Source organism: Scyliorhinus torazame, chromosome 21 (assembly GCF_047496885.1).
Source record: "Scyliorhinus torazame isolate Kashiwa2021f chromosome 21, sScyTor2.1, whole genome shotgun sequence".
Classification (NCBI taxonomy): Eukaryota; Metazoa; Chordata; class Chondrichthyes; order Carcharhiniformes; family Scyliorhinidae; genus Scyliorhinus; species Scyliorhinus torazame.
In genome coordinates this window covers 35,442,164-35,470,136 of record NC_092727.1, presented here as the reverse complement: position 1 = coordinate 35,470,136, position 27,973 = coordinate 35,442,164, and the positions used below count along the sequence as shown (strand labels likewise).

General features: G+C 43.7%; 1 protein-coding gene across 4 annotated transcripts in view; it reads left to right on the top strand.

Annotated features, from left to right (window-relative positions):
* LOC140398253 (sialic acid-binding Ig-like lectin 13) overlaps window positions 1-27,973 on the top strand; it is a 79,845-nt gene that overhangs the window by 33,287 nt on the left and 18,585 nt on the right. For all 4 annotated transcript variants that reach the window (XM_072486698.1, XM_072486697.1, XM_072486695.1 and 1 more), the window contains exon 6: window positions 18,251-18,278. In XM_072486698.1, coding sequence (XP_072342799.1) covers window positions 18,251-18,278 — 28 coding nt within the window. The remainder of the gene's footprint in view (window positions 1-18,250; window positions 18,279-27,973) is intronic.

Genomic DNA, 27,973 nt, shown 5'->3' with positions numbered 1-27,973 from the left:
GGTGACTTTCTATTGCTACATTGTAACTGTGATGTCATTTTCAAAGTAAAATGTTTCATTGATCACTAATCCTGTGTGAATGATATCCTTACCCAATGTGCACATGAGAACACGTTCCCCCTCCCCCAGGGGTTACTGCACAGCAAGAAAGAAAAAAATTTGGTTGATCTTACCCCAACCCAACATTTACCCCCCACCCCCCCAACTTAAAGGGTCGAAGCATTTGTAAAACCTCAATTGCTATGTCGGGTAAGATCAGCTGCAATAGGTAAAACAAAAACTAACCTGGCTTAGCACCACACAGCCTGTGTTTCTGTAAGTCTGACAATTCATATGTTCCTTATTTTCCTTTCTATACGCTCCTGATAAATATCTATGACATGATTTCTTCTGCCTTGATTCTGCACGTCTCTACATATCTGCAAGTAAAATCAGCATTTGATTTGTGAGCTAAAGGTTTGTTTTTCCTCTTTATTTCAACTTCCATTCATCTCACTCCCTTCTTCCTGCTCTGTCCCCACATTGCCTGGCCAACTGCTAAAAGAAGTGTGGTTGAAACCTGCTTTTATCAGCACATAATGTGTGAAAAGTACAAAGAAAATGGAAGTATGCATTTTAAATTAATAATGCTTCTTTATTATCAATTTATGCTGGTACCATTAAAGTAAATTTTACTACCAACATTTAAAAACTTAGCCCTGGACAAATTTTGGGGGTCCAACCCGAATGGTTTCTGAGCTCGGTCCATTTGTGCAATTTTCTTGGAGGTAGCCAATTAACAAGCTGCCTCTGGAAGCCCTGTCTAATTAGGGATGATGAGCAAGCCACATAGATGGGAGGACAAAACAGTGCGCCCGAGGCTGTGGCAGCCTGTAGCCCACAGGGTGAGGTGGGTGCTGCCGATGTAGAAGGGAAAGCACGAGAGCATCTTGAGCAGGAGGTGTCTTCTGAAGAATTCAAAATTTAGGATCAATATGTGTGGCCACAGCTTCTGGGCTATCATGGCGGGGGGAAGGGGGTGAGGGGCATTGGTGGATTTTGGGGGGGGATTTTAAGGAGTATTTATTGGACCCCAACTTGTCACAAAGGAGGCCTCCTCCGATCATCTGCCTGCTTTTGGCCTTGGGCTAGGAGCCCGTTAACCATGTGAAGCTGCTGTCAGCGTCACCAACCTGTCCCTGCAAAAATGTCAAAATTTCTCCACCCTCTTGCCTTCAAAGCTCCCGTCACAAAGCTGATGAGGTTCTGCCCATTCAGCTTGCACGAAGGTGTATAGCACAATTAATTTTAAGCACTATTAATTTTAAAGGGAGCAAACATATCTATGTGTACTTTCAAATTACATTTGGTAAAATCATGAATGTTGTAATATGCCTTTAAGGGTTAGCAGCATGCCATTGTAGTATGAGGGTGTTTGGCAGAGCAAGGGGTAATGTGGGACTGGAGAGCAGTACTGCCCACAGTATGATGTGGAGGGTTACATGATGGAGAAACGTCTGGAAGGAGCCAGCACCGAGACAGCACCCGTACATGGCAGTAACTCGGGTATGTATATAGTTATGGGTTACCAAGAAATGCTTTATGTTTAATCATAGGAGCCTCCACACCTCTCAGTCACCAAAGACACCAAAGATCCCTTACAACAAAGAACACTCTCTTTTGCTATTTACTGCTTGTTTTAAATTGCCATATGACTTTCAGTAGTATGAGTGGATTCATTGTTTGTGCTCACCATGTGAAACATGGCACGGGCATCTCTAGATTATTTTGGGTCGGTAGTGTTGGGCCTTTGTGACTTTTATTCTCATTTTTGTTTTGACGCTCCTCCACAAAATATAAGATTTGAACTCAAAATCTCCTTGAGGTGCCACAGTACAGTGACACTCCTGATCTTTAATTATTCATTGCCTAAAGTAACATTTCAGGTTGTGGCATCTTTGGATAAGTAGAAGAAATGGAATATTTCAGCGTCAGAATATCTTCGTAATAGTGACCACAATATAATTAGGTTATGGAAAGGGACTTGTAATTAGGTTATGGAAAGGGACTAAGAAACTTCCAAATGGAAAAATATGCAACTGGAACAGAACTGAGCCAATGTCCGTTATCTGAGTAGGGAACTAGTACAGGTAGACTGGATTGGAAAAGAAAATGGCCAGAGAATGAGTAAGGCTAGCCTTCAAGGCAAAGATAATTTTGGTACAAATCTAGCATATTCGATAAGGAGGAAAGCTGTGGCATGCAAAGCTTGAGCTCCATGGGTGAAGGAAATAGAGGTTAGAATAAAACAGGAATGGGGAGATTAATAACAAATATCAGATACAGAATAATTAGGTAGCTAATTAAAAATCAGGCAGAACACCGAGTGCAGGAGTAATTGAACCAAAAAGGGTGAAGAGAGATTTTTTAAAAATAGCATATCACGTGGAAAGAAACCCTAAAATCTTTAATGAAATACATGACAAAAAGCATAGTTAAAGGATTGGTGAGGCCAATTAAGTGCAAGGAAGAAATCTTCTTTTGGAGACAGAAGGCATGACTTGAGGTTTTGAATGAATACAAGAGAAGAGGTTAAAATCAGAGTAGATGCTGGGAATAAATGTAAAATCTTTGAAACAATGTATGATTCAATTGAACAGTTGTGTGTCAGTCCATCCACAGTGAAAACTTACAGTGCAGGTTCAACTGGTGTATCTTTTAAAAACTTTCTAATTAACATTTTTTTGTTAACGAGTGACTATCTTATATTAGTAGCTCTGGGCGCATTCACAAGTGGAAACGTCTTCTCTATATCCACCTTGTTAAACCCATTCATAATCCTAAATACATCTTTCAGGTCACCACTCAGTTCTCTTGTTTCTCGAGCAAAGAGCTTTCGCCTGTTCAATTTTTGACCTCATGGTTCCAGTCTCATACAAGGAAGTATATTTTGCAACTTCTTCAGTGCCTCTATATCCATTTTTTATAATATAGATGTCTGAACTATTCAGTGTAAACAGGAAGAAACTTTTCCCTTGGTGGAGGGATCGATAACCAGGGGACTTGGATTTAAGATAAAGGGCAGGAGGTTTAGAAGGGATATGAGGAAAAACATTTTCATCCGCAGGGTGGTGGGAGAAAGGAATTCACTGCCTGAAAAAGTGGTGGAGGTAGAGGCTCTCGTAACATTTAAGAAATATTTAGATGTGCACTTGCGATGCTAAGGCATACAAGACTATGGGCCAAGTGCTGGAAAATGGGATTCGGCCAATGGGCCTTTTCTGTGCTGAAGCCCTCCATGACTCTACTCGAAGTGTGGTTCAACCAAGCTTTTACATGAGTTTAACAGAAGTTCGTACTTTTCAAATCTATCTTTCTGATAACTGTCACCAAACCCAGTACGATGTCTGAGCTGAATTATTGCATAGTGGCTGAAGCACTATTACTAATGGCTGTCTATTTTTTAAATATAAATTAATCTCCGTCACACTACCAATCACAACACCCCCACCAGGCAAACGCTCCCAGCTAATTTGATGGCTCTATATTTTAAAAATCCAAGAATGTACACAAATAGTCAAAGACTGAAATGATATTTCAGAATTGTTTGTAACTGTTTACTTTTGTAATATCTGAGAGTGACGGCTGTCAGAAATGGTTATATTAGCAGCACCCTTTACGTGGTCAAGTTGTAATGTTGTAAAATTAAGCAGGTCCGATTTCTTTAAAAGCTGCAGGACCACAGAAATAAACTATTTTCCCTGATATATCATGATGTGATTTCCAGCAACCACCAATATAGAGGAAAAGGGTTGAGATCACTAAAGTCATGCGAAAACTACTTATCTTTTTTTTAAATCACCAAAGCAAATTAAATGAATGGGTACCTTCAAGTTGATAACATTCACCTAACTATATTTTGCCCAAAGAATTAAATCCAATGATCACCTTTGTTTGAATAATGATTGCTGCGGTTTTGTGAAGGTGCATTCACAGGTTTTATAGTTAAAATTCCACAGCAATATCAATCCTCAGCCCTTTCAGAGAAAAAAAGAACAATGAAAAATATTCCTGTCTTCAGCAAACATCCTTTTATATTTCCAAATGAGCAAAACACAACAGTGAGAAGTTGAATTATCTTCTTTGCACAAATTGGTATACTTGTATCATAAGCTTCCAATGTTTCGAGTTCTAAATATGCTCACTAAAGTAACATTGCTGAACAATTTAAAGCATGACTTCTGGTTTCAATCAAACAATCAAAATTAAATTAGCAGAGCTAATAAAGCTACAACACAGCAGTTAACTGTAGATAGAAAAATAGTTCATCAGTGCCTTAAGATGTTGCTCAGAAATGTTTCATTACTTTTAAATGTGTTAACTGTTATCAAGTAAGTGATTACAAGCGAGAAACAAACTGAGCTTTGCACAGAGAAACAAAACTAATATAATCCAATATAAATTTTGATAAGGTGGCAACAATCCATCCGAAAGGGAATATTGCTCAGTACTTTATAAAGCATAATTTTTTTGTTTCTCTTAACTCATGATTAAAGGATTTTGAATGATACTTCAAGTGTTACAATGCTCCTTATTCTTGCTGTGTTTTAAGATGACCACATCATTTGTGTTCTCTGCAGTTTGCAGAGGACTTGCCTGTGATGGTCCTGCGGTTCTAGGTGTTTTACGCTCCATTGCAACACCACAGCTTTCACAGGCAAGATATTCGCACGTCCATGAGCTGGTGGTAGCAGTAAACTGTGATGTTGCTGTCAGTTCTATGGAGTTCCTGGTTAACAAGCTGGGCAATGATTATAGAATGTGGTGAAATGAGATGCAATAGAATTAAAAGCAATATTAATTGAAGGAAAGTATGCAAAACAACGAACAAATTGCAAATGTAGCTTTCGTAGCTAAATATAAATATACATATATGCAGGTGAAATAAAAAATTTTAGGATGCCGGACCAGACCCCAAACAATTAGCAATTTGTAAAACTGTGAGGAAAAGATATTTCATCCCAGGAGTGATGACTCTGACCAATAGATATTGGGTGGAATTCTCCGGCCTCACAATTACTACATCTTTAGTTTCTCCAATTATCCCATTTTCTTGACTTTCATGGTATCATTTTCCTACCTTATTTTTGGTCGGACTTTCTTTGCCTCTTTTCATGCCACTTTTTTTTCGCAACAATGGACATTTTGTATTAAAGCAGTTTGCATTCAACACTGAAGTTTATGACTTTGGGGTTATTGGTTGTTCCTTTGCTTGTCTGTCAGAATACAGTTCAGACTTGGGTTACAAAAGGTTATCTTGTCTTTTCTCTTCCTTGATGCTGATTGGCACACTGTGTGCATTTCCCCCAAAAAATTAGTGTTGTTTTGCACATGACACGGGCATTATGATCCTATTACCATAAAATGGACATCAAAACTGCCATAAATCAGTGCAAAACAATTGTTTCAGTAAAAGGTGATATAAAATTAGCCTTGTTAACCGATAACTCATATTGAAAATAAGGGAAGAAAGGCAGCACATTAATGTATACTTTCCTCATTGGGAAAATTTGAATAAAATATCTTGTAAATTGCAGTTAGAGCATTGCATTAATATTTATAGGTCCAACTCATTAAGAATATTAGTGAATAATATGCACCATTTGCCAACTTGCACGTAAACTTTCTGTTGCCTATTTTAATTTTTTTTGCCTGTTATATGCATGAGATATTCTCACTGTATCTCTTCTATATTGTACTTCCAACATGTTAATGTATAAATTTGGGCTTTTGTGAAGATATTTGAACAAATACGGGTGACAGCCGCAGCTTCTTCCAAGAATTGTTTAGAATGATGTGAAATCATTTATATTAATCCCATAAACCCATTTAAAAGATAGGCTTCAGGACACTTCAAGATGCTTTGTAGCCAATTAGGTTCCTCCCGTGCGTGCGTGGGTTTCCCCTAGGTGCTCTGGTTTCCTCCCACAGATGTGCAAGTTAGGTGGATTGGCAATGCTAAATTACCCTTAGTGTCCAGGGATGTGCAGGCTAGTTTATGGTGACAGAGTGGGTTGGGTGGGGGAGTGGACCTCTGGGGAGTGCTCTTTCGGAGGGTCGTGCACACTCTATGGGCTGAATGGCTTTCATAGAATTTAGAATTTACACTGCAGAAGGAGGCCATTCGGCCCATCAAGTCTGCACCGACTCTTGGAAAGAGCACCCTACCCCCACCCTATCCCCATAACCCAGTAACCCCACCCAACACTAAGGGCAATTTTGGATACTAAGGGCAATTTATCATGGCCAATGCACCTAACCTGCACATATGGATTCCGTGATTCAAAATATAGTCACTGTTGTAGAAAACATGGCAGCTAATTGGTACATAGCAAAATTTCTCAAACAGTAATGTGATAATTACCAAGTTAGATGTCGAGAACAGCATGGCAGCACAGTGGTTAGCACTGCTGACTCACAGCGCTGACGCCCCAGGTTCAATCCTGGTCCTGGGTCACTGTCCGTGTGGAGTTTGCATATTCTCCCTGTGTTTGTCGTGGGTTTCGCCTTAATTGGAAAAAATGAATTGGGTACTCTAAGGTTATTTTTAAAAAATGCCAAGTTAGATGCAAATATTGGCCAAGACTTCCCCTTCGAAATAGTCACATTTAATTTTTTACACCCATCAGACCGGGCAGATGGAGCTTTAATTTAATGCCTCATCTAAAAGATGATTCATTCATCAGTGTGGCATTTTTTAGTGTAGCACTAGAATAACAGTTTAGGAGTTCAGTCATGTCCCTACTGCGTGACTGAGGCCCATGACTTTCTGACTTAGAGGTGAGAGTGCTAAAAACTCAACCAGAGCTGACACAAAAAGAGTCAGCGCGATAGGTTCAGTTGTCTCTTTTCTCCAATTCCCAATTACATTGAACAGATGGTGGAGACCACATTTTAAAAATTCATCGACAGCATGTGGGCATCACTGGCTAGGCCAGCTTTTATTGTCCATCTCTAATTGCCCTTGAGAAGATGGTAGTGAGCTGTCTCTGAGGTGTAAGTATACCGATAGTGCTGAGGGACCTCCAGGATTTTAACCCAGGGATGTTGATATATTTGCAAGGCAGAATGGTGTAAGGCCTGGAAGCGAACTTCCAGGTGGTGGTGTTCTCAAGCACCTGCTTGCCCTTGCTCTTATATTAGGCAGCGGTTATGGGTGTGGAAGCTGCCTCTTGAAGAGCCTTGGTGAGTTTGTGCAGTGCATCTTGTAGATGGTACACACTGCTGCTACTGTGCATAGGTGATAGAGGGAGTGAATGTTTGTGGAATTGTTGCCAATCAAGTAGGTTGTTTTGTCCTGGATGTTGACCAGAGTTGTTGGAGCTGCACTCATCCCGGCAAGGGGAGAGTATTCCATAACACTCCTGACTTGTGCATAGTAGATGGTGGATAGGCTTTAGGGAGTCAGGAGGTGAGTTATTGCTGCAGGATTCCTAACCTCTGACCTGCTTTTATAGCCACAGTATTTATACGGCAAATCCAGTTCAGTTTGTGCTTAATGGTGATCCCCACGATTTTGATCGTGGGGGTTCAGTAATGGCAATGCCATTGAATGTCAAGGGGCAATGTCTAGATTCTCTCTTGTTGGAAATGGTCATTGCCTGGCGTTGTGTGGTGCAAATGTTACTTGTCAGCCCAAGCCTGGACATTGTCCAGGTCATGCTGCATTTATGGTCTGAATGATCAGTTCCATGCTGGTTAAATTGATTACTTACTGATATAGTGATGCGTTCTTCAGCTTTTTTTGACACATTGAGTAAACACATGCATCCTCTTAGTGTATTGAGAAAGTCATAACTCTCATCAAACTATCTTTTTATGCACTCTTAGTTAAAATTGCATTGGATTATTACCAATGTCCTATATGAGGATCCCCAGAATTAATCTCTGTCAGACAATAGTGTAGAATTGTTTCTGTCATTTGCTTTAAAATACATACAAGGATTATTTAATTTACAGTATCCCAAGGAAATCTGACTTGAAAATTCACCTAACCTAAATTATAATTCATTATTTGTTTGTCAGTTAACAAACAAAGTTTCTGAATTTCCTCAGACACAACTTCTGCACTGCTGTAACATTGCCACAATTCCAGCAATGATACAGTTTGCAGCAGGAGAAATCCCTAGGAAGCAAATTCAACACAAGCTTGGAAATAGCAATCGCTTCTACCTCAGGTCCTTCATTGTTTCTTTCTTGGCTTTGTTGCCTGTCTCAGTTCTTCCTTATCCCACTGAGATTGGAAGGATCAATAGCAATGCACGTGCTTTGTGCTCGTAAAACCCAATCATTTACATTCAGACTAGCGTGAGGGACAATTCAGTGTGTGAGTCAGAGTGAGGGCTGGAGCACCTACAATGAGTCAAGTAGCCTGCCATTGAATGTCTGCCCATAGGCATGCAGATTTGCCAGTCAGATGCAGCACCCAAAGCCACCCAAGAACCTGACATTGTGCATCAGCCAGGGTGGAAGAATTGGAAATGAGGGTGGATGAATTGGAAACGCTAGGAAGAAGAAAGGTTTTAAAAAAGGAATAGCAGCATGGTCATTTAAACAGAAAATGATCACTAGTAGGAGGTGCCACAAAGCTAGCAGGTGTTCTTTAGTGCAGTTCTGAAATAAATAAATCCCATAGATTGGATTGAGACAGATTCTTGTGAGAGACCATAGATTGAATAAACAGATAAGGAGTTGCCATTATTAATGAACGTTGCTGTAGAAAATAGAAAGCAACATTTGTAATACCAGTACTTAATGTAGAAATTTATAGATGGAAAACTGGTACCTTCTGAATGGTATCCCATTTCTGGTTTAATGCCAGATTTCTGGTTTAAATGACTCGGTGCTTCCAATGCCATGCTGTACTGGTGCTAAGAGTTTAAAATGGGGGCAGCGCTGTGGCACAGTGGTTAGCATTGCTGCCTACGGCGCTGAGGACCTGGATTCGAATCCCGGCCCTGGGTCACTGTCCGTGTGGAGTTTGCACATTCTCCCCGCGTCTGCGTGGGTTTCACATCCACAACCCCCCCAAAAAAAATGTGCAAGTTAGGTGAATTGGCCACGCTAAAATTGTCCCTTAATTGGAAAAAATAATTGTCTACTCTAAATTTTTTTTAAAAAGAGTTTAAATTGACTGCCATAATTCTCCCATCTTTAATAAGGTTGATCAATGCAAACAAAAATTGTTGTCCTTTTTATTCAAAACCATATATTACTATAATGCTGTGTTGTTCACTTATCATTAAAGTCCTAAATGTGCATGAATTCCAGAAAGTTAATGTGCGGCTTCAGCACCCAATTAAGATAAGGAAATTAAGAAGGAACATGGCATGTGCTTCTTTCCTCACTGAGACATCGGGCTGTATTCTTCCAACCCGTCCACCGCAAGAACGCCAGGGGCGAGCTGCGGACAATGGAGAAGTCCATTGACCTCGGGCGAGATTCTCCGGTCATCGCGCGGATGCAGCCGGAGAATACCACCCATAAAATATAAGACCAAAGAGGTGATGCTGAAGCTGTATATAACACGAGTTAGACTATTGCTTGAGGGCAGCACACATATATGGTCACCTAATTGATACAAGGGTGTGATTGCACTGGAGGTGGTGCAGTCTGGATCTGCTGAAGTGTTAGAATGTAGCCTGAGCCCACAAACACCTCACTGGCAGAGGTTCTACCAACAGAAGTAAAGCTGTGAACTAAGCTGACATGAAAACTACGCAGTACAGTGGCTCAGTGTAATCAACAAAAATACTTGTCGCTGAAATGTTAACATTGGTTCCTTGAAGTGTTCGCCGATGATTTATACCCGAAATGGAAGATGGTACTTTCAGAATTCTGGTTCAAACAGGTCTGTTAGGAATTTGGGAAATTAATTATGTTAACAGTGAACTTGAGTTAAAACAAAATAACAAACAAGTAACAAAACTAGCCGGCATCAAGAGGAATAATGTAGTTTGCCCAGTAACCAGATTTGTCTCTTGTGCCTTCGCTGTACCAGGAAGCGATGTTTGCCCAGATTTGGTTCCTAAGCAGTATTGTGTGGTAACGATTAACTGGATTTGACCTACAAAGTTACTAAATTGGACATTGCTTGGGAAAAGGGATGTCTCAATGAGTTCAGGGACATAGATATATTTTGGGAACAAGAGGTAACTTCAGATTAAATGGTGTGTTTAGTTATTCATAGACTTAAATGCCATAGTGTTTGTTAGTCTTTCGTTGTGTTTTTTTAAAAAGTCATTTTAAGTATTCTGTATTAGTTGTTGACACGATGTCTGGTCTGGTTCCTCACTGGGCTGGACATGGTTCCTCACATTATTCCAAACAAATATACACCACTAAGAACCAGTGTTTCATGTTATCTTTCGAGGATTAGAGACACTCTCGCAGGTAACATCAGTGGGGTTTTTAACAGGATGCGCTAGATACCTAAAACATGCAGTTACATTGTTGGCTTTTGCTGATGGTAACTTATCTGCAGAAAGATGCTTGGGTGAAATGTACAGCACCCATTGTTTCCTGACCGACTGTGAACAATTGTAACAAAACGTTCGTCAGACACACCATTTTTATCCATTGATTCATTGTAATTTTTAAGCTTGTTTTTGAAGATGGCTGTGCTTAAACCATCATATGTATGCTTGATCTGAGCTAGGAAGAGCTAAAGGTTGCACTTCATAGCTTGAGCACAAACCTCAAGGCTGACACTCGACTGCAGTACTGAGGGAGTGCAGCACTGTTGTAGGTGCTTTGTCATGTGAGAGTACCTTTAAGACATGGATGTTTAAGCAATGTACCTTTAAGAAAACAGGGGTGCCAGAGTGTGGGTGGAGCTGGGCTTTAGATCAGCCATTTTGCAGTTTAGTTTTGCAGTTTGAAAAGAGCTTGGGTGTGTGTCTGTATTTGCAGTGAGCTGGGTCTCTGCCATGAAAGACTATCTCTGGATCATTTGGGTGATTTAAACTCATAATAGTAAAGCCCTTAACCTGATGTGATTCTGTGTAAAGGTGTTAAGTCTCTTGGAAGTTTGAAGGAACATTTTGAGGAATTATTTACTGTTGTAATATTTTCAGAGTTATCTTTGAAGTAAGGGGTGTTAAGAGAGCCAATGTTTATTTAAGATGTTAAGTTGGGTTCATGGAATAAAAATTGTTTTGTGTTTAAAAACCCACGTGTCCATAATTGTAATCCTACAGGGAACAAGCCGTGTGCTAGGGAAAGCAACAAATACATTAAAGGGTGAGGTTGGTTTAACTCCATGATACATTTTGGTGTTCTGAAAACGCCTCGCCCATAACAATTGGGGGCTCGTCCAGGATAAAAGTCTATCTATTGGATTGGCTTTTGTGTACTTAAATACAGTGAAGGATTGTTGCTTTTCCGGTGTTGTATTTTAGTTTAAGTGGGGAGTGTGTTGTGAACAATGGCTCTTTCAGAGGCCCAGAAGTTTTTAGGGGTGGAGACTGTCACACGCAGTGCTTTACAGACAGACGAAAAGCAGACTGTTGGGTCTGGCAAAAACATTGTAGTTAACATTACCTGACAAAATGCGAAAAGATGAGGTAATTATGGTGGTGGTTAAGCATTTTAAGTTGTCTGAGATAGAGTTTGACTCATGGGAAATGGCAAAAATTCAGTTGCAAATTAAACAAATGGAACATGAGAAAGAATTAAAGCGGCTTGAATACGAAAGAGAGAGAGCAGAACAAGAAAGATAAAGAGATAGAGAAGAAAAAGAAAAGGAGAGAGAAGAAAGAAACTAAGAAAGAGATAGAGAGGAAAGGGAAAAAGAGAGAGAGTTTGAACTTCGGAGAATGGCTCTGAAACATGAAAATCAGTTAAAATTGGCAGACGCAAAGGGACACGTACAGTTAGAGGAGATGGATGAGGATAATGAGACAGAGCGTCATAGTCGAAAACGTGGTGGGGATCTATTTAAATATGTCCACACATTGCCAAGATTTGACAAGAAGGAGGTAGAAGCCATTTTCATTTCATTTGAGAAGGTAGCTAAACAAATGCAATGACCACAGGACATGTGGGTATTACTGATTCAAACAAAGCTAGTAGGTAGGGCTAGTGAAGTGTTTGCATCACTCCCGGAGGAGGTATCTGGAACATAAGAGGAGGTGAAGAAATCCATCTTAAGTGCATATGAGCTAGTGCCTGAATCTTACAGACAAAGGTTTAGAAATTTAAGGAAAGAATTTGGTCAAACATACATGGAGATTGAAAGACGCAAACAGAGTAATTTTGATAGGTGGATGAGGGCTTTGAAAATAGACCAAACGTATGAAGCTCTCAGAGAAATTATACTTTTGGAGAAGTTTAAAAATTCAATTCCTGTGTAGTGAGAACTCATGTGGAAGAACAGAGGGTTAAAACTGTGAGATTAGCAGCGGAAATGGCAGATGATTATGAATTAGTTCATAAATCAAAGATTGGTTTCCGACACGAGTTTCAGCCTGTGAGGGATAGAAACTGGGGACATGAGAAATACTCAAGTGGTAAAGATAAAGGTGATCTGATGGGAGACAATAAAGAGAGTGTACCTCAGATTTAAAAAGAAATCCAGGAGGGTGGAAAAGAAATGAAATGTTTCAGATGTTTTCACTGTAATAAACTAGGTCACAGGGTTGGTGGTTGAAGAAAAGCACTGGGAAGGCTGATGTGGTAAAACAGGATAAGACAGTGGGGTTTGTTAGAGTGGTAAAGGAAAGCCCAAAGGAAGCAAAGGAGGTGCAAACGATGGTACAGCCTGTTCAAGAAGTAATTGTTAAGAAGGTGCCAGATGTATTTAAAGAATGTACTTGCGTGTATCAGGAGGAGCAGGTAAAGAAGTCACAATTTTAAGAGATACAGGGGCTAGTCAATCTTTAATGGTAAGAGATGAGGAATTATGTAGTTTGGGAAGAATGTTGCCAGAAAAGGTGGTGATATGTGGAATTCAGGGTGAGAGGAGTAGCGTTCCATTATATAAGGTAAGGTTGGAAAGTCCAGTGAAGAGTGGTGAAGTGGTAGTAGGAGTAATAGATAAACTATCTTGTCCAGGAATACAGTTTATCTTACGTAATGATATAGCTGGATCGCAGGTAGGAGTGATGCTACTGTGTTTGATAAGCCAGTGGAAAATCGGACAATTGAAGGACGAATATCCTGGGATTTTTCCAGATTGTGTCGGTCGCAAAGTCACAGGTTAAGACAAGAGGAGAAATCAAAGAGTGAAAATGAAGTTGATGTGCAATTATCAGAAACGATTTTTGATCAGATGGTTGAAAAAGAACAAGAACAGGTGGAGGATGAGGTGGATATTTTTAGTTCAAGAAAATTGGCGGAGTTACAACAGAAAGCTGTAGAAATAAAACGGATATATCAGAAAGCATATACGGAAGAGGAATCTGAGAGTGAGAGTGTTATTACCGTAAAAATGAGATCTTGATGAGAAAATGGAGACCTGTACATATGCAGGCGGATGAAAAGTGGGCAGAAATTCATCAAGTCGTATTGCCGGTAGGGTATAGAAAGGAGGTGTTGCAAGTTGCACATAAGGTACCAATGGGAGGTCATTGGGGAATAAGGAAAGCTCAAGCTAAAACCCAGAAACATTTTTATTGGCCTGGACTACATAAAGATGTAGTTAAATTTTGTCAATCATGTCACACATGTCAAGTCATAGGGAAACCTCAAACAGTGATAAAACCAGCGCTCTTGATACTTATTTGAGGAACCTTTTACGAGAGCCATAATTGATTATGTAGGACTGCTTCCTAAATCAAAAAGTGGGAATCAATATCTTTTGACTGTAATGGATGTGTCTACTAGGTTTCCAGAGGCCATTCCAGTACGTAATATTACAGCTAAAAGGATTGTGGAGGAGTTACATGAATTCTTTACTAGATATGGACTACCCATGGAAATTGAATCGGATCAAGGATCAAATTTTACTTCAAAGTTATTCAAAGAAGTTATGGATAGCTTAGGGATAAAACAATTTAAATCAACTGCGTACCATCCAGAATCGCAGGGAACGTTAGAAAGGTGGCATCAGACATTAAAGACAATGTTGAGGGCGTATTGTCAAGATGATCCAGAGGATTGGGATAAAAGAATTCCATTCATATTGTTTGCAATTAGGGATGCACCTAATGAGTCAACCAAATTTAGTCCTTTTGAACTAAGTTTTGGTCATGAGGTAAGAGGACCACTTAAATTGATTAAGGAAAAATTGGTGGGTGAGAAATCGGATATTACACTATTGGATTACGTGTCAAATTTTAGGGAACGATTAAATAGAGCAGGTGAATTGGCTAGCCAACATTTGAAAGTTGCACAAAATGTGATGAAACAGGTAGTGGACCAGAAATCCAAAGATCGTAGTTTTGCTAAGTTTTAGTGTTGTTACCAGTGGTAGGTGAGCCTTTAAATGCTAGGTTTTGTGGACTGTATCAGATTGAAAGGAAATTAAGTGAGGTGAATTATGTGGTAAAAACACCAGATAGAAGGAAGACTCACCGAGTGTGTCATGTGAATATGCTTAAAAGGTACTTTGAAAGGGAAGGAGAGAAAAAGGACGTTTTAATGATTCTAACTCAAAGTAACAAACCAAATCCAGATGACTGTGAATTTGATATACCTCAAATTAAATTGAAAAATGAGAATGTTCTTAAAATTGGGATGAATTGTTAAGTTACCTTCCAGAGGAAAAACGAACTGACCTGAAAAAGTTATTGATATCACATGGGCAAGTTTGTAGAGATAAATTGGGAAGTACTAAAATGGCTACACATGATGTAGATGTGGGAAATGCTGTTACTATCAAACAACATCCATATAGACTTAATCCTTTAAAATTGGCACACGTTAACAGAGAGACTGAGAGTATGCTGAAGAATGGCATAATTGAAGTGGGTTGCAGCCAATGGAGCTCACCCATAGTGATGGTACCTAAACCAGACGGTACCCAACGGTTGTGTGTGGACTATTGAAAGGTGAATGCAGTTACAAGAACGGACTTATCCTATCCCACGTTTGGAGGATTGCATTGAGAAAGTGGGGACAATCCGCTTTTATTTCCAAATTGGATTTACTGAAAGGTTACTGGCAAGTACCTTTATCTGAAAGGGCAAAGGAGATTTCAGCTTTTGTGACTCCAGATGGTATATACCAGTTCAAAGTTATGCCATTTGGCATGAACTTCTGTTGGAGGGCAGCACGGTAGCATTGTGGATAGCACAATTGCTTCACAGCTCCATGGTCCCAGGTTCGATTCCCGGCTTGGGTCACTGTCTGTGCGCTCTCTCCTTGTGTCTGCGTGGGTTTCCTCCTAGTGCTCCGGTTTCCTCCCACAGTCCAAAGATATGCAGCTTAGGTGGATTGGCCATGATAAATTGCCCTTAGTGTCCAAAATTGTCAGTGTTGGGTGGGGTTACTGGGTTATGGGGATAGGGTGCAGGTGTGGACCTTGGGTTGGGTGCTCTTTCCAAGAGCCGGTGCAGACTTGATGGGCCGAATGGCCTCCTTCTGCACTGTAAATTCTATGATCTATGTAAAACGCCCCAGCAACATCTCAACGGTTAACTAATACAGTTGTTTCAGGATTACCCAATTGTGCGGTATACATCGACGAATTGGTAGTTTTCAGCCAGACATGGAAAGAACATTTAAAACATCTGAGGGAGTTATTCGATCGACTTCAGGAGGTGGGTTTGGTGATAAACCCAGCCAAAAGTGAATTTGGAAAAGCCCAAGTCACTTTCCTTGGCCATTCAATCGGACAGGGTCAACTGGTCCCACGGGGATGTGAAAACAAAAGTTATTGGGGAGTTTCCAATACCCTCGACACAAAGGGAAATAATGCGATTTCTTGGTATGAGTGGATTTTACTGGAAATTTGTACCAAATATTAGCAGTGTGGTCGCTCCACTGACGGACTTGCTCAAGAAGCGTAACAAATTCCAGTGGACAGCAGAGTGTCAACAGGCATTTGACGGCCTGAAGGCTGTGTTAACCACTGCTCCTGTGTTAGTCATCCCAAATTATACCAAACCCTTCAAAGTGGCTGTTGATGCAAGTGATATGGCCGTAGGTGTGGTGCTTCTACAAGACGACGACGAAGAGCTAGAGCTGGTTATTTTTCAAAGAAATTGAATTCTCAACAGAAAAAGTATTCGACAATTGAGAAGGAGACTTTGAGTTTGGTGCTGGCTCTGCAACATTTTCACAGTTATGTGACCAGCAACCCACCTGACACCATTATATATACTGATCATAATCCATTGACGTTTTTGGAGCGATTCCGGAATAACAATGCAAGGCTGTTTCGCTGGAGTTTATTGTTGCAGTCATTTCATTTTAAAATAGTCCATGTGGCAGGACGGGAAAATGTGATAGCCGATGCTTTGTCACAAATGTGATCAATTGAGAAGGTTTTCGGTTGGAAGAAGAAGAACGAAGAAAAATGGACTACATTATTATACTTGTTTGAGTGTGTTGTTTTCTTTAAATGAAAATGTATATTTACTGTGTGCATTTCTTAGTGGATGGTGCAAAGGTGAAAAATGAAACCATCTTGAAGTTGATGGGTTATTTTTTTTCTTGGGGGGAGGTGTCATGTGAGAGTACCTTTAAGACATGGATGTTTAAGCAATGTACCTTTAAGAAAACAGTGATGTCAGAGTGTGGGTGGAGCTTGGTTTTAGGTCAGCCATTTTGCAGTTTAGTTTTGCAGTTTGAAAGGAGCTTGGGTGTGTGTCTGTGTTTGCAGTGAGCTGGATCTATGCTATGAAAGACTATCTCTGGATCATTTGGGTGATTTAAACTCATAATAGTAAAGCCTTTAACCTGATGTGATTCTGTTTAAAGGTGTTAAGTCTCTTGGACGTTTGAAGGACCATTTTGAGGAATTATTTACTGTTGCAATATTTTCGGTGTTATCTTTGAAGTAAGGGGTGTTAAGAGATCCAATGTTTATTTAAGATGTTAAATTGAGCTCATGGAATAAACTTTGTTTTGTGTTTAAAAACCCACGTGTCCATAATTGTAATCCCACACCTCGGGAACAAGCTATGAAAAGCAACAAATACATTAAAGGGTGAGGTTGGTTGAACTCCATGATACATTTTGGGGTTCTGAAAATGCCTCGTCCATAACAACTTTCAGATGAAACGTTAAACTGAGGCCCCATCTGCCTCTTGCGGTAAATGGTCCCATAGCATTATTTAGAAGAGGAGCAGGGGAGTTGTCCCAGTGGCCTCGCCAATATTTATTTCTTAATCAACATCAGCAAAACAGTCTTTCAGTCATCATCGCTTTGCTGCTTGAGGGAGCTTGCTCTGTGCAAATTGGCTGCCATGTTTTCTTCATTAAACAGTGACTGAGCACTTAATTGGCTGCATGTTGAGGAATTTGATAATTATGAAAAGTGCTATTTATACCAAGTCTTTCTGCTTCCACAGCAATTGATGACTGTTGGAAATGCAGTCCTTTTAAAGGCACGAATTCTCCGGTGATTTGCTGGCAGGCGGAATCTCTGGTCTCGCCGGCAGTGCATCCCTGCCCACTCACTGGTTTCCGGGCTGTGTGGGGTGACTTCAGTGGGAATTCCCATTGACAGTGGTATGAACTGGGAATCCCACCACCAGCTGATGGCATCGCGCCACCGAGAAACACGCGGTTGGCGGACCAGAAAATCCCACCCAAATACTTGATATATCTCTCTGATGATCATCGTAGAAATTTCCTTGAGGCTATTTTTATACAACTAAGGATCTTAAATACACTTAGCTTCAGCATTAACTTTATTGTTGGGGGGCAATGTTTTCCAAACAGGTGGACAGGTTTTTTTAAAAGAGTTTAACTGCTGAAGATTGATTGCACTTGCTCTTGAACCTCCAGGTCATTATTGTTCAAGCAATTTGGCATCAGCAATTCATTCCTGCATGCACAGTGTGGAGGGAATATTAATTCATGCATTGGGTTTCTTTGGTCCGCGGAGTCTTTTTGGGAACAGTTGAATGCTATGATGGAAGACTGTGGATTGGGCTGTGTGCATCCAAATAGATGAACAAATGAAGCATATTTTCTAAAGGATCCCCACTGTTAATAACCTGGGGAGAGAACTGTCCTAGCATCTTAACTGCAAAATCTCATCCAGAAATTAGGGGTTACCAACAAACATTAGATTTGAAAGTATTTTTAATTTTTTTTCCAGATCCCGTTCATGGAGTGGTCAAAATAAGGTAAGAACCATTATAAAATTTGGTCATTAACCTTTTTTTTTTGCAGCCACTTTGATGCAAAACAACTTTTTGTCATGTTAATGTCGGGAAGGTATGTAAGTATGTTTTCGATAATGGGTGGATTAATGGTGCGATTCTCAGAGATGGGAGACAGACAGCAGGACCGTCTGCCCCCCCCCCCCCCCCCCAGCCTCCAAAATATGTATACGTTTTTAACTAGATCCAATTATTTCCTATCTGGTCATGTAAAGAGCAGACCCATTGATTTTATGCAACTTTAAGAGTCTGACATTCTGCTGGCATATCTCCTGACTCTAACATTCAGCTCACACTACCAAATGTATTGATCACAGTAGCATGGAACTTCCAAAACTGACATGAGTGACAGGTTTGTCTTTGGGTAAATTTCTTGGGAAGCTCATTAGCTTTCCCCAGAATATATAAACTAGTGTAAAAAAATTGGAAATCGGAGACCTGAATAAGCACCAAATTTAGAACTATATTCCTTCTTCTGGCCTCACTGCATTGATTAAAAATTGATCTCTGAAGCCAATAAACAAACCATCCCGTATGTAAATTTGACACTCCGCACACAAGAAAATGCGATTGTAGAAGGTTTTATAAGGACCCACCTAGTGCTCAGTGCTTAAATAGATAAGTATCACCAGTTTTCCATAAATGTTACAGTGATATGAATGTTCTCAGTTACCTCTCGGATGGAGTTCTCTTCACGCCGCAGGCCAGGGGCCTGGAAAATCGGAAATCGTGATCTTGCCGGAGAGAATTTTGTTTTGCGATTCTTGCCAAATTTTCCGCCCACGTTGCCATTCTCCCCGCTGGCTAATATAAGCTCAAAATCACCTCCGACGTGTTTGGTGAAAGCCTTGGTGACTTATGAAAAGTTTATATATAAAACAAATGGTTCAGGAATGCACTGTCTGAGAGTGTGGTGGATCTCCATTCAGTTGTGGCTTTCAAAAGGGCATTGGAAAATTATTGGAATAGAAAAGAATTGCAGGAGTATTGGGAAAAGGGAGGGGGATAAGTTGAGAAAGAGTCGGCATGGAAATATTGGAGCAAATGTCCTGATTCTATGCTGTAACCATTCTATAATTCACAGAGCATACTCTTCGAGTCGCTGAGCGCATTTCCTGTGATGGAAAGTAAAATGCAGAATGAAAGAATTGTACAGAAACCTGTAGCTTTTAATTAACAGAATTCAAGGATGAGTTTAATTCTTTATTTGACTGAGATGCAGATGCTGCACTGATCTCAAATGGTTAAGGATTATATGTTAATCCCGTGACATTTAGTGGCCTAATTTGAAACAAAACTGTGACAAAACCACAATATATGAATGTCTGAACATATTTGCGAAATGAAGTAAATTTCTACCATGATCCCACAGATGGCAATCGCTGTTATGAGAGCAAATATACTTACATGCACCAGTGGGTTGTATAAAAATGCAAATCTTTGCTTACTGATAATGAAATGGTTATTCACCAACACTGTAAAATCTTGGGCTTATGTAATTTGTGGTTTGACTGTTGCTGGCTTACGTTTTCCCCCTCACTGTACGCTGACCTTGATGCATGTCACAGAGAATTGCTCTCTGGATATTATTTGATTCACCAGAGTACCACAACAATCCAGGATTCCAATATTCTGCATCTCCCAGGTCCCAGTCTTTTATTTTTAGCCATGTCTTTATTTTCAGGATGATGTTGTTGTTTGCGATAAGCGAAGCATCTTAACTGTGATAAACTGGGCGCGGCGCAAGAGTGAGTTGGCTCCTTTTTAATCAGCCCTCTCCCCCCGCCCCCCCCCCCCCCCCGCCCCCCAATTGATACCTTTCTCCAGTCCAACTGTATATAATTTTTAACAAGGCTTTCTTTAGTCAAAGAAAGAGTAAATGTATTAGTTACTGAAATCCGTGAAAAATAGTAAAAGACGCACACGGGTCAGAAAAGAGTCCAAATAATGACATTTAAAAGAATATACGAGTAAGTCCTTTGCTTAATTATCGGTGAGGTGTGGATTGTGCTGCATGGCTGCCATGGGAGTTGGGTGGCACGAATAGAATTCTGAGGAACGGATGGAGGTCAGTAGGTTGGGAGGTTCCTGTTTTTTTCCAGTAGTCTTTTCAGATGACCATATCGTTTTTATTCCTCCTGTTTGTTCACTTTCCTCTGTTTGCCAGAGAAAGCTTTGAACTCATTTCTATTTATTCCCAAAAGGGAATTTGATTAACATGTCTTGCACCCCTTGTTGTCGTACTTCCAACCCGTTCATCTCTGAAACCTTTTGACATCTTTAAGATCTAAGTCAACAGGAGGTGAGGTTATTTTGTCTTCCACAGGGGATTTTGAGTGTCTGGTGGGGTTGAATAGCGGTGAGGAGCGGTTGAATAAACTCGGTTTGTTCTCACTGGAACGAAGGAGGTTGAGGGGAGACCTGATAGAGGTCTACAAAATTATGAGGGGCATAGACAGAGTGGATAGTCAGAAGCTTTTCCCCAGGGTAGAGGGGTCAATTACTAGGGGGCATAGGTTTAAGGTGAGAGGGGCAAGGTTTAGAGTAGATGTATGAGGCAAGTTTTTTACGCAGAGGGTAGTGGGTGCCTGGAACTCGCTACCGGAGGAGGTGGTGGAAGCAGGGACGATAGTGACATTTAAGGGGCATCTTGACAAATACATGAATAGGATGGGAATAGAGGGATACGGACCCAGGAAGTGTAGAAGATTGTAGTTCAGTCGGGCAGCATGGTCGGCACGGGCTTGGAGCGCCGAAGGGCCTGTTCCTGTGCTGTACATTTCTTTGTTCTTTGTTCTTTGGGTGTAACTGGCTGGGGAGCAAATCTCATCATCTTCACAGAATTGCACTGGATTCAGAAGTCAGTACTTTGCTTTTTTAGTGCCTTCCTTTCAGGAGTCGCTGTTTCGAAGTGAACCTTGACCCTTCTCCAGGTGTGAAATTCCATGTGACAGGCCAGCAATGCAATCCATATAGACAGAAGTGGTGAACTTTATGATATCAGCCATCAGGTGACTGCTGGTATCCATCTTTGGGCGATATCTTTGCTTGTATTTTTTTATAAGCAGATCTTCTTTAAACAATCCAATATGCCTGTAGGTAGGTGGTGATGTTGTACACACGTGGTTAGTTTTCTGTTATCACGACAGCTCCTATTAAGAATCACAAAAATGGTATTGCGCTGGTCACCTGGATGACCAGCAAAGAGGCAAGATCACATCATGTCACACCATGCCATATTTTGGGATAAAATTCCTTCGAATTTAAACATTAAAAATGGTTGAGCACATTAAAAAGGTTGGATACAGATTTTGGCCATTTTGCTACGTCAACCTTCATGATGTGAGGTAAGCATGATGTTAGCGGGTAGCACAGAGCTTAGCACTGCTGCGTTCCAGCGCAGTTCAATTCCGACCTCGGCCGACTGTCTCTGTGGAGTTTGCACATTCTTCCTGTGGTCTGCATGGGTTTCCTCCGGTTGCTACGGTTTCCTCCCACAGTCCAAAGATGTGCAGGTTAGATGATTTGGTCATGTTAAATTGCCCCTTCGTGTCCAGAAGTTTAGGCGGGGTTAATGGGATGGGGAGGAGGGGGGGGGGGGGGGCTAGGTAGTGTGCTCTTTTGGAGGGTCAGTGCAGACTCGCTAGGCCATATGGCCTCCTTCTGCGCTGACGTATTCTACAATTCTATATGCCGAATAGAATGTTAGAATGCAGCCAGCTGATTGGAGAGGCGGGTAGAGGACCTTTTTTTCACAAAATTGGTACGTTATCCAAGAGTTCGAGCACCGTAGATGAAATTAAGATGGCTATCGGGGCTCCATGGATGAACTAACTGCCAATGTTTATATTAAATGGAAATCACTGAAAATGCTACAAATGTTTGAGAGGTTTAATGGCGTCTTGGGACACCAGAGCTACACTGATGGATACCCACCAGGAACACCTAGCTTACCAACCAGCAAGGTAACCCACACCACTACTTAGAACTTTTATTAGTCCTCAAGAATACTTCTGTTGTTTGAATAGTACAGGAGGGTTGCTGCTGTGCACTTCGCACATGTACAAGATCATTAGCATGTGTTACAGTTCAGCTCTCAGATACGGAATAGTTCCAAAAAGTACTTTGTCACCCACACGAAGAGAAGAAGGCACCCACAGAGGGAACACTTGTGCGGGCAGGTGTGGTAGTCACCACTGTTGTATTGTATATACCGCATCTGAGGGGTATTACGGTAAGGCCCCTGTACGCCAGGTACAGGGGTAGATCCCTGCCTGCTGGCTCCGCCCAGTAGGCGGAGTATAAATGTGTGGGCTCTCCGAGCTGCAGCCATTTCTACAGCAGCTGCGGGAGGCTACACATCTCTGCGTAATAAAGCCTCGATTACTTTCTACTCTCGTCTCATCGTAATTGATAGTGCATCAATTTATTACGCAGCGATTTACAACAATGGATCTCCGCAACAAGCCTGATCGCCTGCAGCTGCACCCTCAAAGAGACGATGCCAAGTCGGCCTTCGCACATTGGCTAGCTTGCTTTGAAGCATACATCGGATCTGCGACAGAACCACCCTCAGAGGCACAGAAGCTCCAGCTTTACATACGGCTGAGCTCCGATATCTTTCCCCTCATCCGGGATGCGCCTACCTACGCTGAGGCCATGGCGCTACTGAAGGAAACTACACCTCCTGTCCACACGGCATCAACTCCCCGGTGAGTCTGTGGAAGATTTCTGCCGTGCCCTGCACGCCCTGCTGAGAGACTGCGATTGCCAGGCCATTTCGGCCGTTGAACATTCTGACCTGCTAGTTAGTGACGCGCATAGGGTTGGCCTACATCCAACAGCGCCTCTTAGAAGGGGCTACCCTCGACCTCGCGGCGACCAAGAAACTAGCGATCTCGCTCACAGTCGCCTCACGCAATGTACAGGCGTATGCCCCCTACCGCACGGCCCACCCCTCCTAAGCATCGTGGACCCCGTCAGCGAACACCCCATCGTGGACCCCATCAGCAACTTCCCCCAGCCAAACCCAGGCCTGCGCCGTGCAGCAGCCAACCAACCCCGGGGGACCCAAGTGCTACTTCTGCACACAGACAAAACACCTCTGCTGCCCGGCGCGGGGCGCGCTCTGCAAGGCCTGCAGGAAGAAAGGACATTTTGCTGCTGTGTGCCAGGCCCGCTCAATCGCCGCTATTGTCCCTGCATCACCCACGTGCGACCCTTGGGCGCCGCCATCTTTCTCGCGTGAGACCACGTGTGGCTCATGGGCGCCGCCATCTTGCTCGCCTCACAACACATGCGGCTCATGGGCACCGCCATCTTGCTCGCCATGTTGCTCGCCTCACAACACGTGCGGCCCCTGGGTGCCGCCATCTTGCCTGCCTCAGGACATGTGCGGTCCATGGGCACTGCCATCTTCCCTGCCTCAGGACCCCTGCTTGTCGGCCACCTCATCTGGCCGCTCATCGCCTGCAACTGCCGCCGACCAGCCGGGTCTCGCCTCCATCACGATCAACCAGTCCCGACCGCACAACCTCGCGACCACGTCGACGACAGTGAAGGTCGATGGGCACAAGATCTCCTGCATTCTTGATTCCGGGAGCACTGAGAGCTTCATCCGCCCCAATACGGTAAGGCCCTGCTCCCTCACGGTACACCCCATTAACCAGAAAATCTCCCTGGCTGCCGGATCCCACTCCGTGATGATCCGGGGGTACTGCACGCCGCCCTCACCATCCAGGGCATACAGTTCAGCAGCTTCTGGCTCTACATCATCCCTGACCTCTGCGCTGCCTTTTTACTCGGCCTTGACTTCCAGTGCAACCTCCAGAGCCTAACACTGAAATTTGGCGGGCCCCTACCACCCCTTGCTGTCTGCGGTCTCACGACCCGCCTTGTCTGTTTGCAAACCTCACCTGAGATTGCAAACCCGTCGCCACCAGGAGCAGACGGTACAGTGCCCAGGACAGGACCTTCATCAGGTCTGAGGTCCAGCCACTGCTACGGGAAGGTTTTATCGAAGCCAGCAACAGTCCCTGGAGAGCCCGAGTGTTAGTTGTGAAAACTGGGGAGAAAAACAGGGTGGTCGTTGACTACAGTCAGACCATCAATCGGTACACGCAGCTCCCAAGTATATCTGATATGGTCAATCAGATTGCACAGTACCAGGTCTTCCCGACAGTGGACCTGAAATCTGCCTTGCACCAGCTCCCCATTCGCAAGGCAGAACGCCCGTACACCGCGTTTGAAGCGGACGGCCGCCTTTACCACTTCCTTAGGGTTCCCTTTGGTGTCACTAACGGGGCCTCGGTCTTCCAACGGGAGATGGACCGAATGGTTGACCGGTACGGACTGCGGGCCACCTTCCCGTACCTGGATAACGTCACCATCTGCGGCCACGACCAGCAGAACCGCGACGATAACCTTTCCAAATTCCTCCACACCGCCAAACTCCTCAACCTAACCTACAACAAGGAGAAATGTGTGTTCAGCACGAACTGATTAGCAATCCTCGGCTACAAGGTCCAGAACGGTGTGCTAGGGACCCACCCCGATCGCATGTGCCCCCTCATGGAACTCCCCCTTCCCCACTGCCCCAAGACCCTCAAACGATGCCTGGGCTTCTTCTCGTACTACGCCCAGTGGGTCCCTAACTATGCGGACAAGGCCCGCCCACTCATTCACTCCACCGTTTTCCCCCTGACGGCCGAGGCTCACCAGGCCTTCAACAGTACCAAGGCTGACATCGCCAAGGCCGCGATGCACGCGGTCGACAAGACACTCCCCTTCTGATGCACGATCAGTGACCACTAAAGCGAGGTTGTAGTCCAACTGAAGGCTTTAATAAGCTAGATGTTTCCTCCAGCAGTTCAGGTACAGAATGAAGGCTGCTGGGGCGGCATGGGCTCTTATACCCCGCCTTGCAGGGTGGAGCTACCATACATCTTGACCAATAGGAAACATACAATATCCACCAATGGTGTTCCAGCATTACCAGGTACCGTAATACCTCTACACAGACTACCACACCTTCCAAGTTGAGAGCGATGCATAGACGTCGCTCCAGCCACCACCCTCAACCAGGCAGGCAGGCCCGTGGCATTCTTGTCCCGCACCCTCCATGCCTCTGAAATTCGGCACTCCTCCGTCGAAAAGGAGGCCTAAGCTATCAGCTGTGCGGCATTGGAGGCATTACCTGGCCGGCAGGAGATTCACTCTCCTCACTGACCAACGGTCGGTAGCCTTCATGTTCAACAACATACAGCGGGGTAAGATCAAAAATGATAAGATCTTGAGGTGGAGGATCGAGCTCTCCACCTGCAATTATGAGATTTTGTATCGCCCGGTAAGCTCAACGAGCCCCCCCGATGCCCTATCCCTAGGCACTTGTGCCAGCGCGCAAGTGGACCGACTCCAGACCCTGCACGATGATCTCTGTTACCCAAGAGTCACCCACTTTTATCACTTCATGAAGGCCCCTCCTCCATCGAGGAAGTCAGGGCTATCACCAGAGACTGCCAGGTCTGCGCAGAGTGTAAACCACACTTCCACCGGCCTGACCGGGCGCACCTGGTGAAGGCCTCCCGCCACTTTGAACTCCTCAGCATGGACGTCAAAGGGCCCCGCCCTCCACCGACCGAAACACATACTTTCTTAATGTGGTCGACGAATACTCCAGATTCCCCTTTGCCATCCCATGCCCCGAGATGACGTCTGCCACCATCATCAAAGCCCTCAACACCATCTTCGCTCTGTTCGGTTTCCTCGCCTACGTCCACAGCGACCTGGGATCCTCATTTATGAGCGATGAGCTGCGCCAGTACCTGCTCAACAGGGGCATTGCCTCGAGCAGGACGACCAGTTACAACCCCCGAGGAAATGGGCAGGTGGAGCGGGAGAATGGGACGGTCTGGAAGGCCGTCCAGCTGGCCCTATGGTCCAGAAATCTCCCGCCTCCCGCTGGCAGGAGGTCCTCCCCAGCGCCCTTCACTCCATTCGGTCGCTCCTCTGCACTGCGACAAAACAAAACTCCCCATGAACGTCTCTTTGCCTTCCCCAGGTAGTCCACCTCCGGGGTTTCGCTCCCAACATGGCTGGCAGCTCCAGGACCTGTTCTCCTCCGCAAGCACGTCCGGCTACACAAGGTGGACCCGTTGGTTGAGAGGGTACAGTTACTTCACGCGAACCCGCAGTACGGCTACATAGCGTACCCCGACGGCCGCCAAGACACAGTCTCCCTCAGGGACCTGGCACCAGCTGGGTCCCCACACCACCACCACCCCCCTCTGCCCCACCGCCACCTTCCCTCCCCCTAGCACACCCCACCACAGCCCCCGCTCCAGGACGATCCGTCCTCCCCTTGGTCCCACCCGGGGATGAAGATGAGGTCGACACGCTCCCGGAGTCACCGACGACCGAACTGACGCCAAAATCGCCACCAGAACCGTGGCGCTCGCGCCGACGGATCAAGGCGCCCGATCGTCTGAATTTGTAAACTTTTCCTTAAAATGTTAAACGCCTGAATGTAAATAGTTTTCCACCACCCCCGCTGGACTCTCTTTTAACAGGGGGTGAATGTGGTAGTCACCACTGTTGTATTGTATATACTGCATACAAGGGTATTACAGTAAGGCCCCTATTCTACAGGTACGGGGGTAGATCCCGGCATGCTGGCTCCGCCCAGTAGGCGGAGTATAAATGTATGGGCTCTTCGAGCTGCAGCCATTTCGGCAGCAGCTGCGGGTGGCTACACATCTCTGCGTAATAAAGCCTCGATTACTCTCTACTCTCGTCTTGTCGTAATTGATAGTGCATCAGCAGGCACAGAGTAAAACTAGTCGACAACAGCTTTCAGTAATGGACACCCAACATGATTTGCTAGTGGATTTGAGTTGCTTTGCAAGCTTTGTGGTGGCTGGGGTTGTCAGAAAAAAAATACACTTTCCCTAGGTATGTGAGTTTCACCGGTAGTTATTCAGCTATGAAATTCTCCTGTAGGGAACTTCTGGAGGGTGGAGAATGGTGGCACGATGGTTGAGGGTGTAGCCTTGTGTAGGAATGGGGAGGGTAGGGGGTCTGGTAGTTTTTCATTGTAGGATGAAGCCAGATATCACTTGCTTTGACTGATGGATCCTTCTCTTGCATGTTTGTGGTCTTTCACCACTGTGCTGGGTTACATCTTCTTGCAGCTTGCAGTGAAAATGATGTTATAATGTTGGACAACATCCTCATTGCCTGCCTACAACGCATGACCAGCAGGCAGAGAAACTGAGCCTGAGAGATTCGAATGGGTGGTATTAACTTTTGCGGTGCTCAGTTGTACAGGAAATGTGTAGAACTGGTGCAGTCTCTCCACTTAGAATGGGGTGCAGCTAATGGAGATTGTACATGAAGGAAGGCTGTTATCCACATATTATCACGTTTCGTAAACTGGAGGGTTCGTGTCAGAACCTTTCTGTGTTTGCTGTTAGCTGGGAGTCCATCCGTCTCTGCTTCCTTCATGCCTTCTGTGAAGTCTACTGAGATGGTGTGGAATCTTGCACTGTGTGCACAGCACTGGCTGAGGCGAGAATACTGGCGTACAGCTCCCCAGCTACACACCAAGGTTTCTCTCCAAACTCTGCTCTGCACAGAAAATCTGACGGTGTGGTTTTCACCGT